Source organism: Globicephala melas, chromosome 13, assembly GCF_963455315.2.
Source record: "Globicephala melas chromosome 13, mGloMel1.2, whole genome shotgun sequence".
NCBI classification, from domain to species: Eukaryota; Metazoa; Chordata; class Mammalia; order Artiodactyla; family Delphinidae; genus Globicephala; species Globicephala melas.
Window position 1 is genome coordinate 59,819,958 of NC_083326.1, and position 18,234 is coordinate 59,838,191.

General features: G+C 36.0%; 1 protein-coding gene across 3 annotated transcripts in view; it reads left to right on the forward strand.

The window, feature by feature from the left end:
• ANKRD12 (ankyrin repeat domain 12) overlaps positions 1 to 18,234 on the forward strand; it is a 114,560-nt gene that overhangs the window by 56,214 nt on the left and 40,112 nt on the right. For all 3 annotated transcript variants that reach the window (XM_030836625.2, XM_030836627.2, XM_030836626.2), the window contains 3 exons: positions 2,203 to 2,403; positions 3,749 to 3,891; positions 12,816 to 12,963. In XM_030836625.2, the coding sequence (XP_030692485.1) occupies positions 2,203 to 2,403; positions 3,749 to 3,891; positions 12,816 to 12,963 (492 nt within the window). The remainder of the gene's footprint in view (positions 1 to 2,202; positions 2,404 to 3,748; positions 3,892 to 12,815; positions 12,964 to 18,234) is intronic.

The following is an 18,234-nucleotide window of genomic DNA, read 5'->3' on the forward strand; positions in this document are numbered from 1 at the left end:
GACTGAGATAGTTATTACTACTGAGCATTGAATTTAGCTATGCATTCTGGTAGCTCACAACACAAAAATTTTAAGTTGTATAGTTCTCATTGACCAATACAAGAAGAAAGTAAATCATTTTTCTCTAGAGAAAAAAAATTTGTTTTGGCTCTGACTTCAAGGCGTCTTTTTATATAAGACTTTGGGTAACATAACAGCCTGTTGAAATGCATTGAAAAAGACACAGTTTTTCTAGTGAACTTTTCCAGTGTTAGCTCTTTTTTTAAAAAGTGGAACAACTTGGTAAAATTCTTAGAGTTTCTATATATCATAGTTTCATTAAACATGAGTGTATCTATATCTTTCACTAATAAAAACACATTAGGGCTTTCTGCTTTTTTAAGTAGGGCATATTGTTTTGGTTATTCTTCTGCCTTTCCACCCACAACTGGGGAAAGAGTGTGGCCAAATTAAAGTTGTTTACAGTGTTAAACTTTAAATGTTTCTGTAAAATGTTGACTTTGAGTTGGACTTAATAGTTAGATGGGAAGACTTATTTTTTAAAACTGTTTTTTTAATACTATGAACCTCTATCCATAGAGTAAATTAAAGAATTAATACAGTAAGGCAAAAAAGCTAAAGCCTCCCTCATTTCCAATGATCTCCCCCCTTGAGAGGCGAGCACTATTAACAGTTTATTTTCTAGAAAATTTCTAGATATAAACATGCAGACATATATCTTTTGTTGCTGTTCATTTTTAAATATAAATAAGATTAATACTATAATACTGTTCTGCAGTTGGTTCTTTTCATTTAAAGGGTACATCAGTCATCTTTATTAATATATGTAGAACTAGAGTGGAGAGCTTTTGAAATAACCTGTTTGCCATCTTATAGATATGCTTGGAATTTAGGGTTCATTGTTTTATCCATTACATAATTCGTTTTCCATGTTTTTGTTTATTCTGATTGCCATTATGGATAGTACTACTGTTATTTTGTCTGTGTGTATATTATTTTGGAATGGCTAAGAAAATTTTATATGAATTAATTCCTTTCAAGTTGTTTGAATTTAAAAATGTCCTTTTGTTTTTAAGAAGTTCAACCACTAATTTTCTAAATAAATAACTTGACTATAAATATTATAATAAGAATCATGTATTCGTTCAACAAATATTGCATGAGTACATTGTGTACCAAGAAGTCTTCTAAGCAGCCGAGATACAGTGATGATTAAACAAGGTTCATGCTCTTCTGGAGTATACATTATAGAAATCCATAGATAGGAAACTGTTACTAACTGAATGTACTTTAAAATCCAAAAGGTAAATTTTAAACTTTTTCTTATTGAGAAAAGGATGATAATGCTTCAGTGCTCTAATCATGTCAGTTTGCAGGGAAATTATTATATGATATCAGAAAATGATTTTCCATAGACTTTTTTTCTCTTAGAGCTGTTGTTTCTTTTAAATAGTTGTAAATTTTCAGAGTTAATTATTAACACTGTACATATGTCTTGAATCCTTAATTGATTAAGAAACTAGTTTTTTGTTTTGTTTTTTTCCCAGTTCTGAAATGGGGAGTAGAGGACTTTGGGTGTCATCCAGTTTAACTTTCTTGTTTTTGAGAAAGAAACTGGAACAAAAATCAAAAGATAGGAATCAAAGCAAAGCACTTTTTTTCCCCTCTTTTATCACCCACTTTTTAAAGGCCTTTTTCTAGACTGTCCTTATTTCTCATAGATATTAAGCTTCATTTCATACTAAAATCATCTATGACCTTGATTTGCACCTAATAACAGAATAGAACTCCAGTAGTTTGAGTCAGAGGTGTAAACTCTAGCCTTCAATGTCATTTCATCTAGTTCTTGAAATAGTATCATAACATGCCATGAAGAACATGTTTTTTTGCAGTTTATCAAATTATTCATTAAGCAAACACTTTCAGGGTGCATACTTGATATTTTATTATCATTTTAAACCAATTCTATAAATTGACAGAATGAAACATTTTTTTCTTAATTGGCTCCTGCAATATTTGATAACCCTAAAGGAAGATCTACTACATGTAATTGGGTCAAATTATTAGTGTATCATCCAAGTCAAGTTTCAGGTTGTTTGGGTGAGAAGATATTCCCCGTTAGCACGTTACCTATAAAAACCTTTAAATGAATATACAAAATATTTAGTCTAGAACTTTTGTTAACTTTTCTCTTTCTTATAGATTCCACACCAAATCATCCATCACAAACAACACCAGCCCAAAAGAAAACTCCCAGTTCTTCATCTCGACAGAAAGATAAAGTTAATAAAAGAAATGAACGTGGTGAAACTCCTTTACACATGGCAGCTATTCGAGGAGATGTAAAACAGGTCAAAGAATTAATAAGTTTAGGGGCAAATGTGAATGTGAAAGATTTTGCAGGTAAGACTTGTAGTTAAAGACGGATACTCAGGAACTAAAATTCTGAGTTTATCATCTAAACAGATGCTGGTTACAATTTAATCTATACTCTTCATTCCTCTTTCTGAAATGAAAGAGTTCTAAAAGTATAATTTAATATAAAACTATTTTGGAGTGTATACCTAAAACCCTGATCTCTGCTACAATTCATTGTCAGTAATTACTCAAATACTTAAATATTAAATGTGCATTTTATTTGGCATATTACCATGTAATTTTTTATCCAATTTAGGTTCTAGGTGAACCACAGTTAAATAATGTTTAGACCGTTTATTAGCTTGAGCACAAGGACTGTAGGAGAGTGGCAGTGTTGTTTCACACAGTAAAGGTATTGAGGAACAATGTAGAAATTCCCTTTAGTTTCACATACTACAGTACCCTACCCTCTCATCCCCCAGGTTCTTTCTTTTTCACAGAACTGTGGTTAACAATTTGGAGGCTGTCCTTTCTGTGCACTTGCAGGATCATATATACAATGAACATTTAGTTATATAGAGACTTTTTTTAAAAAATCAAATCACTCTATCTGTGTCAGCCTGTAGTTCTGCAATCTCTCCTTTTTACTAGTGTCGTACAGATATTTCTGTCGGTACATGTAGGTGGTTCTACTTCATTCATTTCAACAGCCACATAATAGTGTATAGAATAGATTCCGTGGACAGTACTTCAGTAACCCTCTTGTAGAAATATATTTGTGTATAGTTATGGAAGGACGATATTTCAGTAGAAAGGAAACTGCTAAATCAGAGGAGACGCATATTTAAAATTTTTTGAAAATCAGGCAAATGACCCTCCAAAAAATCTTTTATCAATTTACACTCCCATCAAGAGTATATGAAAGAGCCTTGGGTGGGGGGAAGAGATAAATTAGGAGTTTGGGATTAACATATACACATTACTATATATAAAATAGGTAAACAACAAGGACCTACTGTATAGCACAGGAAACTATATTCAATATCTTGTAATATTGAAAGACCCTAACAAGCTTATTTTGCCTTTTTCTACTTTTTCCATAGTTGAGATGATTGTTCTAAATTATAGCAAGTTATTGGATAAGCTTAAATGTTTAGTACTTTTGTCAAATAATTTAGTCCCAATGGAAATAATATGATTGTGGATGAACCTTCTGTAAAATTGGCGGTTTTCTTAGGTACTGATTTTCAGTAACTTGTTCATCACTCCTTTTTCCTTCTGTACTGTGTGCATGTAGAATCAGTATGTCACACATGGTTATGTATCTAAAAAGCATATGTGTTGAATTAGTAGAAGTGAACCATATGTTCAATTAATATTGTAACTTTAGGTTGGACACCACTGCATGAAGCTTGCAATGTTGGATATTATGATGTTGCTAAGATACTTATAGCAGCTGGAGCAGATGTTAACACACAAGGATTGGATGACGACACTCCACTCCATGATTCTGCTAGTAGTGGGCATAGAGATGTGAGTATGATGGAAGGAGCAGTAATATACGTCTTCAAAATATAAATTTCATCCAGTCATTTAATTCGTTTCTTAGTCATACGATCTTATGTCATATTTCACTCATTGCATGATCAGCTCATCTATATTGTATTTTTTCTACCTTCTAATTGCTAATTCCTATCATAGATTTAGCATTTTCTTTTCATAAAACCTATTTAACTTGGTAATTAAACAACTTGGCAAATATTTAGTTAAAAGGCCATTCTACTGTCAGATAATTAGATGCAGCGGTTAAAGCAGATTGTACTTAAAATAAAATTTTACATTGTCATGATGCCTTTTTTTAAGACTTATTAATGATTCCTCTATATATAACATCTGTTGCTGAATTTTAGCTGACATTATTATTCAGATGCTTATGTATATAAGAAGACATGATTTAAACAAACATGATTATATATGCTTGCAAATTTAATGGCATGTTTAATTTGCTTTGATGTAATATTATGAACCATGCTGGGTTTTAAATTCCATTTTCATTTTCAATCTCTGGCATGCTGACGTCAAAGCCTAACCAGTCTTTGTTGTAATGTAGCTTATGTTTTAATTGTGCTTAATGCTTAGCTCCATTACTATAACCTGCTTATAGCCAGAGCAGATCAACCTGGGGCACTATTAGCAATGGTTCTAAAGTAGGATTTTGTTTATCACATAAGTAGTTTTTCTCTTTCACTTAATTTTAACTTCTATCAAAGAATACTTGTACATAGTTTAGAAAGTTGAAAAGTACTACTTAGCTTATAAAGATAACTACCTGCTCCCTCCCATCCCTCCGCACTTCCCAGTACCTTTAGCCAAAAGCAGCTCTTGTAGGTGTTTCTTCTAGTAGTTATCTCTTTATTTCTAACAAGATGGAAGCTATTTTGCTTTTTATTTTTTTTAGTCACTAGTTATTGACCCCCTGCAAAGGGTTTTAATATATATTGCTGCTCAGAGACGCACAAATTTAATATAATTGTATTTTCTCTTGGATTTTTGTTTATTACCTTGGTTACTACACTGCCTTGTTCTGATTTTTCTTATTTAGTTTTCTATGTATCTATTTCTGTACTTCCTTACTCTCTCTGACATAACTCTAAAATGCCCCTGAATAAGGTCAAACACATTGATCAGTTTATTATGTTTGAGAATATCCTTGTATACAAGATATCTTGTATCCTGCTTTAATTGGGACTAGCTTCTCTCTAGATCTGTTGCATAGATGCTGTCTAGGGATTTGTTTTTGCCATTAATTTCATGTGAGATTCTCAGTCTCTTCATGAGATTTCCAGTCTCTGGCAGGAGTGGTTGTGAACCACATTACATTAACTTCTCACAGCAATATTTGTGTGTTTTCATTATGGGATAAGAAGTGTTGTAAATGCTTTCTTTATACGTATTAATTTAAAAAAAATATTTATTTATTTATGTTGGCTGTGCTGGGTCTTAGTTGCGGCACGCAGGATCTTTGTTGCAGCATGGGAGATCTTCGTTGTGGCATGTGGACTTCTTAGTTGTGACATGCAGACTCTTAGTTGCAGCATGCGGGCTTCTTAGTTGCGGCATGTGGGCTTCTTAGTTGTGGCATGCATGCAGGATCTAGTTCCCCCACCAGGGATCGAACCCAGGCCCCCTACACTGGGAGCACAGAGTCTTACCCACTGGACCACCAGGGAAGTCCCAGTATTATTTTAATCATCGCAGTAAATGAATAACCTTCTGGTGTTTCTTGTTGAAACTGTATGACCCATTGCATTCCAGTACCCTCAGCTTCTCCCAGAACATGGAGAAACAAAGACACAGGAGACACAAAGACAAAGACGCACTGGTCTAAGATACTCCCAAGTTTATTAAACTGATATGAGTTCAAATTAAGGGACTAAAAAGGATAAATATCAGTGTTTTTTTAAGACAAAGTGAGGTAATAATTCATTAATCTGGAAGAGTTGTTATTCAGTACACTGTCTCTCCTCTCTAGTGAATAACGTAAAAGGATTTTGGTCATCTCATACCTTTGTGCTGGAAAAGTCCCTTTTTTTTCTCTTGTTAGCAGCAAACATTCTCTGCCTTATTTTCTTTTTTGACACAAAAATTTCAGTGTCGTGGTGCCTGTTTTTTAAAAGCCACTTTAGTTGAGAAAAAAAATGGAATTTGGAGTGAAGATAGATACGAATTCAATTCTGGCCTGGCCAGTTTCCCAAATGAGTGATCTCAAACAAGTTACTTTTTTCCTCTCAACTTCCATTTTCTCATCTTTAAATCACATAATAAATAATACCTGTCTAAAAGGGATATTTTGAAGGAAAAAAACGACACTGTGCACATAAACATACCTTGAAATCTAAAATGTTATAGAAATGTCAGAGGTCAAAGATTAAAAGGCAACTTTTATATTGCTCTTTTTCAAATATACTGAGATATTTCGGAAATTAAAGATGCCATTTTTCTCATTTAAATCTTTCTATAAGGTATTTTTCATAATTCTCAAGTTATAATTTTGAAGAAAAATGTAGCCTGTAACATTATTTTTCCTAAACTGATCCTTGCTTACCATCGTTCCAGTCTTTTTTGCTCCCTTGACAATTCATACATACCTATGTGATAGCACTTACTATATGATTTTTTTACTCATGTGCATGTCTGTTTTCTTCATTGAATTTTGAGTCCCATGCATACCTGATTTATGTTCTGGCTGTGCTATTTTAAATACTGTACTTACTGCCTTTTTTTTTAAAAGCATTATTGATAGTTTATCAAGCATGAATAGTTTTTCTTTAAATGTTGCATAAAAAGATTTCCTGATTTCTAAATGTAATGTTAAAGAACTGTGCCTTATGAGTAAGACATGTTTCTATGAATACAAGTTTCTAAATATGCACATTGCTGCAAAATATTTCCAGAAGCTGACCTTTGAGCTCATGTACTTACAAAGACGCAAACACTATTTCCAGTCTCCTTCCAGAAGGAGACTGACATGCTATTTTCAAGAGATCTTTGCTTTTCCTCCTACCAACATGCCTAGGATAGTAGGAGTCACAATTCAGAGCTGTTGAGGGTTATTTTCTCCTTGTTCTTTTACTTGTCCCCAAGGAGGAGGAGGGAAATGAGATATACCAAAACCCATTGGTATATATTTGTACCATATATTATGAGTCTCCTCCAAAGAATTAGATTTCTTTCACTCAGTAACACTCATGACAACTTCAGCCATCCATAAAACATTTCTGAGGTAGGAGAAAAAGTTCTGTTCTAAATTGTTTCGAGTAAGAGAGGATTAACATAACTTACTAAGAACCTAATCTTTGGCTTACCTTTCACAAATGTATATTACTTCATAATATACATTCTTATAATAGCCCTATTCTTAGTTCTATTTTAGATACTACCTATGTTTATTTTCTTCTTGTCTCATCATTTTTACTTACTTCTAATTTGCTGTCTATGTTTTGGGGTTTTTTTTTTAAATTTTTTTATTTATTTATTTTGACTGTGCCGGGTCTTAGTTGAGGCACGCAGGATCTTCATTGCGGCATGTTTAGTTGCGGCATGTGGGATCTTTAGTTGTGGCATGAGGACTTAGTTGAGGCATATGAACTCGTAGTTGTGGCATGCATGTGGGGTCTAGTTCCCTGACCAGGGATTGAACCCAGACCCCCTGCACTGGGAGCACGGAGTCTTACCCACTGGACCACCAGGGAAGTCCTCCTGCCTGCTCGTTTTAAGCAACTTTAAGTTACTTTAAATTCTTTTTAGAATAAATAATTTTTTGCATATGAGAATGATCTGTAAAGTATTGGTTATTTAGGTTAGGGTTATTGTAGCATGTTTGAATGAACGAACTGTCTAATCATAGTCAGGAATAAATTTTTTTAATATTTATTTATTTTTGGCTGCATCGGGTCTTAGTTGCAGCACACGGGATCTTTCATTGTGGCGCGTGGGCTCCTCTCTAGTTGTGGCATGCGGGCTCAGTAGTTGCGGCACACGGGCTCTCTAGTTGTGGCATGTGGGCTCCAGAGCATATGGGCTCTGTTGCAGCATGCAGGCTTAGTTGCCCTGTGGCATATGGGATCTTAGTTCCCCGACCAGGGATTGAACCCTCGCCCCCTGCATTGGAAGGCGGATTCTTAACCTTCTTAACTGGACCACCAGGGAAGTCCCAGGAATAAATTTTTTTTTATTATTTCCTGACAGGTATAGAAAGCGTTCAGTAGTATCAAGATCCTTCTGTTTTCTCATTCTAAGACTCTAACCGAAGGAAATAAGCCTAAAAATGGGGGAAAAATTTTCAACTTATAAAGGTGTTCACTATAGCATTATTTATAATAACTAAAAGTTTTTAACTTCAGTTACCTTCTCAAACCCCTAAAAGGGGAGATTTTAAAGGACACAGTCCCACAAGGACAAAGAACAGAAGAAACAAGAAAACCCGTATTTTGGGAGATAGAAATTTGAGGAATGAGTGGTGACTACATAGAACAGGATTTGGCAAACTTTCTGTAGAGGGCCAGATAGTAAATATTGTGGGCTTTGCAACCACATGCCACCTCCACTGACCCTCCTCCCTTCTCCCTCTCTCTCTGCTTCTGTTTCCTCCTATGTATTTCTCCTTTATCAATTCTTTTTAAAGTATTTTGTAAGAATATAAAAACTATTCTTAGTCAGCAGGCCAGATCTGGCCTACAGACCAAATTTACCAGCTCCTGATTTTAAAAATCCAAGAAAATTGAAACCAAAGCCATTTCAACACAGAATCCCAGAAAAACTGAGGCTCAGCAATTGATGGCTGGGTTCATCTGGAGGTGCCCATTGAATAAAACTGAAAATAAGAGGATTGAATCAAACTGGATTTTTACCCTCATATTCCCTTCCTAACCCTTCACAACTAGATGACGGCACATTTCTCTGGCAGATGATTGGAGGTTTATTTCCTGACAAGTATAAACCATACTGTCTGGACTGACATACCACAAGAATAGTTGGGAGTAAGGATTAAATGTAAGCTAATTAAGTAAAACATACTGAACATTAAGACCTCAGTCAACCAGAATGCTAACAGTAAGGCTTATGGTTCTAGGGCAGGAATGGAAAGATTTCTCAATAGAAAAGTGAACTAGCCAAGAGGGGGTTCTGATGAAATGGCCTAGTCATATCACACTAGCACAAGGTCCATCTGTCAATAGATCCTACCTATGCCTAAAAAACTTTCAGCAAGTCTTTTAGTGCCTTACTCTTTTTTTTTTTTTAATTTATTTTTTGGCTGCATTGGGTCTTCATTGCTGCGCATGGGCTTTCTCTAGTTGCGGCGAGTGGGGACTACTCTTCATTGCGGTGAGTGGGCTTCTCATTGCGGTGGCTTCTTTGTTGTGGAGCACGGGCTCTAGGCGCACGGGCTCAGTACTTGTGGCTCACGTGTTCTAGAGCGCAGTCCCAGTACTTGTGGCACACAGGCTTAGCTGTTTCGCGGCATGTCGGATCTTCCCGGACCAGGGCTCGAACCCGTGTCCCCTGCATTGGCAGGCAAACTCCCAACCACTGTGCCACCAGGGAAGTCCCTAGTACCTTACTCTTAAATATGGACAGCCAGTGATCACCTGACCTTTGAGAAAGGTCTCTAATATGGAAGGCAAAGAGCCGAACAAGCAAATAGAAAAGTAGAAACGTGGAGGACATGATAAGGCCAAGAGAAACTTCAAAAAAAAAAAAAAAATGAAAGAAACACATTACCTTCCCCAAAGAGATGAGAGTTTCTTGTAGCCATGAAACAAAAACTGAAGGATTGCTAAATAAGGAACAGTTAACAAATTTAAAAATAAAAACAAAAAAAGCTCTTGGAAATTAATAATATGGTAGCAGAAATGAAAAGTGGAGTATGGAGGGTTAAAGATAAAGTTGAGGAAGTCTCCCAGAGACTAGGAAACAAAAGACGAAGGTGGAGGAGGGGAAATGAGAAAAAAGAAGATTAATTCAGGAGATCCAGTATTATCTTAACAAGAGTTCTTAGAAGACAGAACAGTGAAAACATAGGACATTATCAAATAAATAAATCCAGGAATTTTCTCAGAACTGAAGGAACATGGATCTTCAGATTGAAAGAGCAGTTGAATGCTCATCAGCACAATGGATGTTAAAAGACCAAGATCAAAATTCATTATCCTGGGATTTCAGAACAATAGAGGCAAAGAATGTCCTCAAGCTTACAGAGAGAAAAAGCAAGTTCCATATAAAGGTAAAAAATCAGAATGGCATCAGACTTCAATAACAACACTAGAATCTAGAAGATAATGATGATGCCTTCAAAACTGGGGGGAAAAAAAAACTGGGGGGAAAATTATTCTATATCAAGAGTAAATATTAATCAAGTGAGGATAGAATAAAGGTGTTTTCTGACATGGAAAAATCTCAGAATATTTACTGTTTCTTAGAAATCTCCTGGAGGTGGTGTTTCAACAAAATGAGGGAGTGAACCAAAAAAGAAGATAAAAGGTCTAAAGAATCCACAGAATTGAGGGAAGGCCATTTCTAGGATGATAGGATAAACGGATATGTCAAGATGACAACTGGGAAGCAAATCTAGACAGCAACCAGTCCATTTTAGAGCAAGTTAGAAGGCTTGGAGAAAGTTTAACAAAAAAATGGTGGTATATTGAATTGAAGAGATCTGTACTTGTAGCAGAACGGGGGATGAATTAAAGATGAGTATGTAGAAAACCGAGTAAGTGAAAAGTCAAGATAATTAAATCTCTGGGATAAAATAAACTTGTGTAAGAATGGAAATTTTGTCATGGTGTACTACTTGGTTCAACATTTACATTAATCATAATGACACAAAAAATAATATGTCTATCTTGGAAAGTTAGGAGGAGGGGGAAGTGGATGTGTATGGGAGAGGGATGGAGTTGGTAAAAGAGAGCTGAATTGTGTTTTCCATTGTAAGACAATAGGCAGTGCCTAAAACCGAAAAATACGGAAGCAGCACGCTGTTACTTAAGTATATGGACATAAATGTCAGGGATGATTTTGTTCTTCACCAGCAGCCTTGAAAAGCCGTTTGATCTTTTAAAATCATAAACATGTAATTTGATAAAAATTAGTAAACAAAAAGGGAAATTAAATATTAACAGTTGAGATCATGCATAATTTGTTTTCTTTATACATTCTTACATTTCAAGTATTCTGTGTTGATGGTTTATTCTTTGATAGTCTAGAAAAGATTTTTCATTATTTAATTCACTGTGAATCTTTATTATTCTTAAATACTTTCATTTGTTAGAAGTTCCTAATTTATAGCATACTGTTTAATATTGCTTCTTTAAAAAGACATGATACATTTCCTCAGTACCAGAAAACACCATAGTTATGTGTTAGGAATACAGAGACGAATAAAGATCTCACATGAAGTTTATGGTCTAGGACAAGGGGAGAAATGTGTTAATAAATTATAGTATAGATTTACCTATGATAGAACACACTCATGTCACTGGAAGTAGAATCTCAAAACAAGAGGAGATGTTAGGGAAGCAGAATTAATAATACTTGGCCACCTACTTGACGGTAGAGTATGAGTGAAAAACGAGAATGTGATGACTCCCCACTTTCTGGTTTCAGTGACTGGGTATACTTTGGTGCCAGTCACTGAGAATGGAAACAAAAGATAAGGGTGCACGTTTAATGAACTCTGGGACCTATTGGTTTCAGCTTTTGTATTGAAATACAGTATATCCAAAGAATATTTGGGTATTTGATTTTGAAGGTCAAGAAGAAGGCTGAGAAAGAGCAAGCGCGAGAATGAAAATGAATGAGTGGATTGCATAATCGTCATCGCATTCAGAGTGGGTGAGCTCTCCAGGGAGATGATGTAGACCAGAGCATGAATCAAGTGAATCAAGGACAGAGCCCTAGGGAAACAATGTATGGCTCAGATATTTACAGATCTTAGGAGACATTTCATTGGACTGATGGTAACATAATTTTAGGTAGAAGAGTAAAGGGCCAATAAGAATAAAGAAGTCAAGGCCCCAAGGGTAAACATCTTTTCAGGAACTTGACTGTAAAGGAAAGAAGAGAGATTTAGCTAGAGGAGGAGAGTATAGGTTTGAGCAGTTGCTTTTTTTTAACCTGTGTTTCATTTCTTTATTGCCATTATTGTTCTAAGGCAAAAGAGACATGAACTGGAAAGATTGGCTTCTAGAAAGGAGCCAATCGAAAAAGAGGTAAGAAATATAGAAAGGAAGAGGAATAAGGAGCAACAAACAAATGAAATGACTAACCAGTCGCATCTTGGTTTGTGGAGCCCAAAGCTTTTGAAATTTGTGAGGGCAGGGTTCTTTAAGAAATGAATAAAAAATTAGATATAGGGCCATGTAAGGGGACCATGAAAATGAGATGCCTTGAAGTTTAAGCTTTAGTAGTTTTAAGTAAACCCATGTCAGTTAGCGATAGTTTAAATCCCAGAGTGATGGGGAACAGGTGATTAAGAGCCTTGGTAGCGATGGTAGCCTTAAACAGGGGAGATACTTCTTTTGAGACTTCCTGTAGCCTGTACATTCCAGGAGGCCAGGGAGCTTTATACTCTTGTTCACTGATTTATCTGAAGGACTTGGAGCAGTGCTTGTCAATAGGTACTCAGTAAATATTTGTCAAGTGTATGATGAAACAGGAAGAAAAATAATAAGATTCAGTGCTAAAATAGCCCAGGAGCAAATTTCTTTGTAGTAGATACGATCAGAAGGGGGATGGCGATGAAAATGGAACTTGAGAGTAATTATGATTTAGTATAAACACTGAGGAATGGAGGCAGAGGAGATGAAGCAGGAGGATATTATGAGTGTGATCAAGAGGAAAATGGTTGAAATAATGCAGTCTATGAAAGGACTGAGTCTTCCTACTGTTTAATGTTGCAGATAGTGAAACTGCTACTTCGTCATGGTGGAAATCCATTTCAAGCTAATAAACATGGGGAGCGTCCAGTGGATGTAGCAGAAACAGAGGAGTTGGAATTGCTGCTAAAAAGAGAGGTGCCTTTATCTGATGATGATGAGAGTTACACAGGTTTGTTCCACATAATCTGCATTCACCTGTTTGACACGATATTTAGTAGAATATTCTACTTCTGCTTTATAATACCTAAAATGTTGAGTACCTTAGGTAATGCTATCTAGCTATTAAGAATGGTGAATTTAGTAACCTAAATTTAGGTGTTTGCTACATGTCCTCTGTGTAAATGGAGTCATAATGCTCTCACCCTATTTCTGTGATTTCTTTTCCCCACAGATTGCTGATGTTACATTCAAGCCTATTGCAGCCTCTCTCCCCATTAATAGCTACCACCACTGCTATACACTACCACTAGCTATCCCACATCTTGAGTTCTTTTAATTCTTCTATAAATTAGAGCACCACTAACCGAACTCTTCCTGGCATTAATGAGTCATCTTTGCATTTTTATTTTTGCAATTTAGGTTGTTGAACTCTGGTCATTGTTATAAAATATAGGCACAATTTTACAGTCACAGTTTTAAAAAGGAAAGACCCGAAAAGAATATTTCATAAAACTTTTGGCATACTCAGAGTTTAAAAAAATAAACATAAACAATTAAAAAAATATAACAGAGAAAAACTTTCCTGTATTGAAGAAAGTCTTTTGTGTACAGATTGGAAGGTTTCACCATGTTTCAGGCAAAAATCAATGGAAAACAATTCAATAAGTCTCATAACTGGCCATATCTTTACAAAATTATAAACAATTCCTATAAGCAATTAGGTAATAATACTAGTTTTATATTATTTATAAATAAAATGAAACCATACTCATTTAATCTCAGCCATTGCCAGAGGGCAATAGGACAACATCTATACTTCTAAAAGAGAAAGGTCTACCATTTACTTTTTTTTTATTGAGGTATAATTGACATATTGTATTAGTTTCACATGTACAGCATAATGATTTGTATACACTGAAACATGGTCACTACAGTAATTCTAGTTAGTAATGGTCACCATACGTAGTTACAAAGTTTTTTCTTTCTTTCTTGTAATGAGGACTTTTAAGATCTACTCTCTTAGCAGCTTTCAAATGTGCAATGCGGTATTAAGTACAGTCACCATGTACAGTACATCCTCATGACTTATTTATTTTATAACTGGAAGTTTGTACCTTGTGACCCCCTTCACCCATTTAACCCACCCCCTCATCTCTGACAACCACCAGTCTGTTCTCTGTATTGATGAGCTTGGTTTTTGTTTGTTTTTTAGACTACACATGTGAGATCATAGAGTATTTGTCTTTCCCTGTCTGACTTATTTCACTTAGCATAATGCCCTCAAGGTCCATCCATATTGTCTCAAATGACAATATTGTGTTCTTTTTTGTGGCTGAATAATATTTCATTGTGTATATGTACCACATCTTCTTTATCCATTTATCCATTGATGGACACTTAGGTTGTTTCCATATCTTGGCTATTGGAAATAATGCTGCAGTGATCATGGAAGTGCATATAGTTTTTCGAATTGGTGTTTTCATTTTCTTTGGATAAATAACCAGAGGTGGAATTGGTGGATTACATGGCAGTTCTATTTTTCATTTTTTGAGGAACCTCCATCCTATTTTTTTATAGTGGCTACACCAATTTACATTCCCACCAATGGTGCACAAGGGTTCCTTTTTCTCCACATCCTCAAGCCAACACTTAAAATTTCTTGTCTTTTTGATAATAGGTGTTCTGACAGGTATGAGGTGATATTGCATTGTGGTTTTGATTTCCATTTCCCTGATGATTAGTGATGTTGAGCATCTTTTCATGTGTTTGTTGGCCATCTATACGTCTTCTTTGGGAAAATGTTTATTCAGATCCTCTGCCCAGTTTTTAAATTGGATTGTTTGTTTGCTATTGAGTTGTATGATACCAGTTTTTTATGTAGTTTGAATATTAACCCCTTATCAGATACATGATTTGTAAAGATTTCCTCCCATTCAGTAGGTTGCCTACTGAATTTTTATTTTGTTGATGATTTTCTTTGCTGTGCAGAAGTTAAAATCTCATTATTTTATTATGAAAATATTCAAACACACAGCAAAATTTGGAGAATTGTACAGTGAACCCCCTGTGCCCACTAGCTATGTTTTGCAGTTGTTAACTGTTTATTACATTATCACATATCTATTGATCTACCCATCAATTCTTATTTTTTGCTGCATTTCAGAATAAGTGGTGGACATCTCTAAATAATTTAACATGCATTTCATTATAACTAGAGTTCAGTTCTTGTATATGATTTTTAGGTAATATTTACATTTGTGAAATTAATAATTCTTTAATAAAACATTCTATGAGCTTTTAAGATACGCATAGACCTTGTGTAATCCAACCTTATCAAGATACAGCATATCTCCAATACTCCAGGAAGTTCCTTATGCCTCTTCCTAGTCAGTGCCCACCCCTACCTGATCATTTACAACCCTCATGGTAAAGATGACTAGACAAGAATCACTAAAGGCTGGTAAATCTAGGGAGAATTCTTTTTTTATAAAAGCAGATATTTACATGACCTTTTCACATTACAAGAGAGGAGGAAAAAAGAACAATGATTATATGGTAGAGAAATCCAGTACCACCTGGACTGAGTGATCAAAATTAACATCATCAAAGGAGAGACAGATGCATATCATGTGCCTCCACATGTGGTACCCTGAGAAGGATAGAACATCACTTATAGCATTCTGACTGGGAATGTATAATCATGAGGAATGTTCTGCTTTTTAAAAGCCACTGCCACCAAAGATTAAGAAATGTCAGTGTCATGAACCAGTAAAGGCAATAGAAATGTTCCAGGCTATCCAAAGAGGTAATAATTAAAGGCAATACCTGCTCCACGACTGTTTTCTGTCCTGGAGGGGGGGAAAGATTATAAAAGATATTATTAGATCATTTAGCAAGGAATATGGACAGTAGGTTAGTGTTGTATCAGTGTAAGTCTATGAAGTCGACAGCTGTGCTGTGGTAACAAGAGAATATCTGTATGTCTTGGGAAATACTAAAGTATATAGGGATAAAGAGCCATGATATATGTAATTTACCCTCATATAGTTCAGGGAAACAAATGTATTTATACACATGTGTATATATAGAGAGAAAGTAAATTATAACACGAGAGCAAAACGTTAACAGGAGGAAAGCCTGGGTAAAGGATATATAGTGTTCATTATTTTTTATTTTTCTAACTTTTTGTGAGTTTGAAATTATTTCCAAATAAAATCTAAAATATACAAATACATAAAGTTTTTTTGCTTTGTCCATTGAAAAGATCTAAAACTGACTAAGACAGTAACAGTAATCTTTCTTGGTACCCAGATTATAATCAGGAAATAATTTCTCCTAAAAGAAAACCAAGGTTTCTTGGAAAAAATGGGTGATGCTAAGTCTAGGACAGGAAATATGTAAGATGAGCTTGGAACATCTTGTCATTTCAGATTTCAGGTCTTGTCAGAGGCCTTAGGAGATAACTTGAACAGTTCCCCACTGGCCAAAATGCAATAGTTTGAGTTTCATTAAGGGTGTTAATTGCAAAGATTTGAAACCCATCAAATATGTTTAAACCCATGAGTCTATGATGATAAATTTTTAAATTTACCATGGTCATCAGAGAACCAATTTGTTATCTTAAAAATTAGGCAAAAAAGGGGCTTCCCTGGTGGCGCAGTGGTTGAGAGTCCGCCTGCCGATGCAGGGGACACGGGTTCGTGCCCCAGTCCGGGAAGATCCCACATGCTGCGGAGCAGCTGGACCCGTGAGCCATGGCCGCTGAGCCTGCGCATCCGGAGCCTGTGCTCCACAACGGGAGAGGCCACAACAGTGAGAGGCCCGCGTACCACAAAAAAAAAAAAAAGAGGAAAAAAATCAGTCATTTATTTCACCTTCATATTCGTATATGAACTCTTGTCACTGGGTAACCTCATTATGGGTGAGGAGAAATGTTTTTTATTAGATTAATCCAGCTAAAAGAGTGAAAAGAAAGACTGACCGTTTTGCAACCCCCTGTTAGTTAATGTATGGGAGCATTGAGGATCAACAGTTGCTAACATTAAATTAAAAAGAGAAAGAAAGAGGGCATTGCCTGCCCTTGCTGGAATGCCCCTGTCCTCCACTCCCCAGTCCTCAGGATCCAGCTGCCATTTGCAGGAAATACCCAGACAGAGGAGCATGCTGAGCTGCACCAAGCAACATTCAGACCATAGGAAACCCCAACAGCAGCATCGTTTCCCAACAGATAAATTGTACGAAAATAAGAAGAACCTGTAGAAAATAATAAAAATTACTTAAGTGGCATATTTCAAAAATGGGCAAGACTAAACTATTAAGCATGTATTTAACAGGTAATTTATACTTCAGGGGAATTTTGTATAAAACTCAGTTAAGGGCTTGCCTGATGACGCAGTGGTTAAGAATCTGCCTGCCAGTGCAGGGCACACGGGTTCGAGCCCTGGTCCAGAAAGATCCCTCATGCCGCAGAGCAACTAAGCCCGTACGCCAGAACTACTGAGCCTGCGCTCTAGAACCCGCGAGCCACAATTACTGAATCGGCGTGTCCCAACTACTGAAGCCTGCACGCCTAGAGCCAGTACTCTGGGGGGAGGGGAATAAAGAGAGAAAAATGTAATGTTGGTTAAAGGGTTGGTAAGCAGTATATTGTAGTAGGAGTGGTAATGATGGAGCTGTAGGCAAAATTGTAAAGGTGGCAGCTTTCCTTTTAGTATGTATTTTCACTCCTTCAGCCTCCAATAAATGTAAACTAAAGTGTTTGGTACGTAGACATTGCTTAATAAATATTTGTTGAATTGTGGGGGAGGGGTAACTGGCCCTAAGGGATTATGCTAGAATCCTCCATCCCCCACAGATCCAAGGAGTAGCTGGGCTGAGTTTGTCCATTACTGAGACTGGGGAAGTTGGGAAAGACCTAGTCCAGCAACAGGGAGGTCTCCTCCTGGTGCTTCAGTGCTGACTGGCAGTCCTGGGGGAGCCCACTTTCCCTTCCACTGCTTGCAAAGAGCTGCCTCTTGGACTACTTCAACAGCGACAACAAAAGGAGTACTTAAGAAAATTCAAGGACAGCGCAAAGGCTTTTTGGAGCTAATAAAAAACATGATTATATAATCAGACAACACAGTAGATGAGCTGAAGTGGGACTTAAATGATTAGGCTATAAAGTGAAGTAAAACAAATCCTCACAACACAGCAAAAATACAAAGAGAAAGAATCCTGAAAGAAGAGATAAGATAAAAGACTTAGGGAATAGATCTAGGAGCTCTAGCAGATCTTTTTT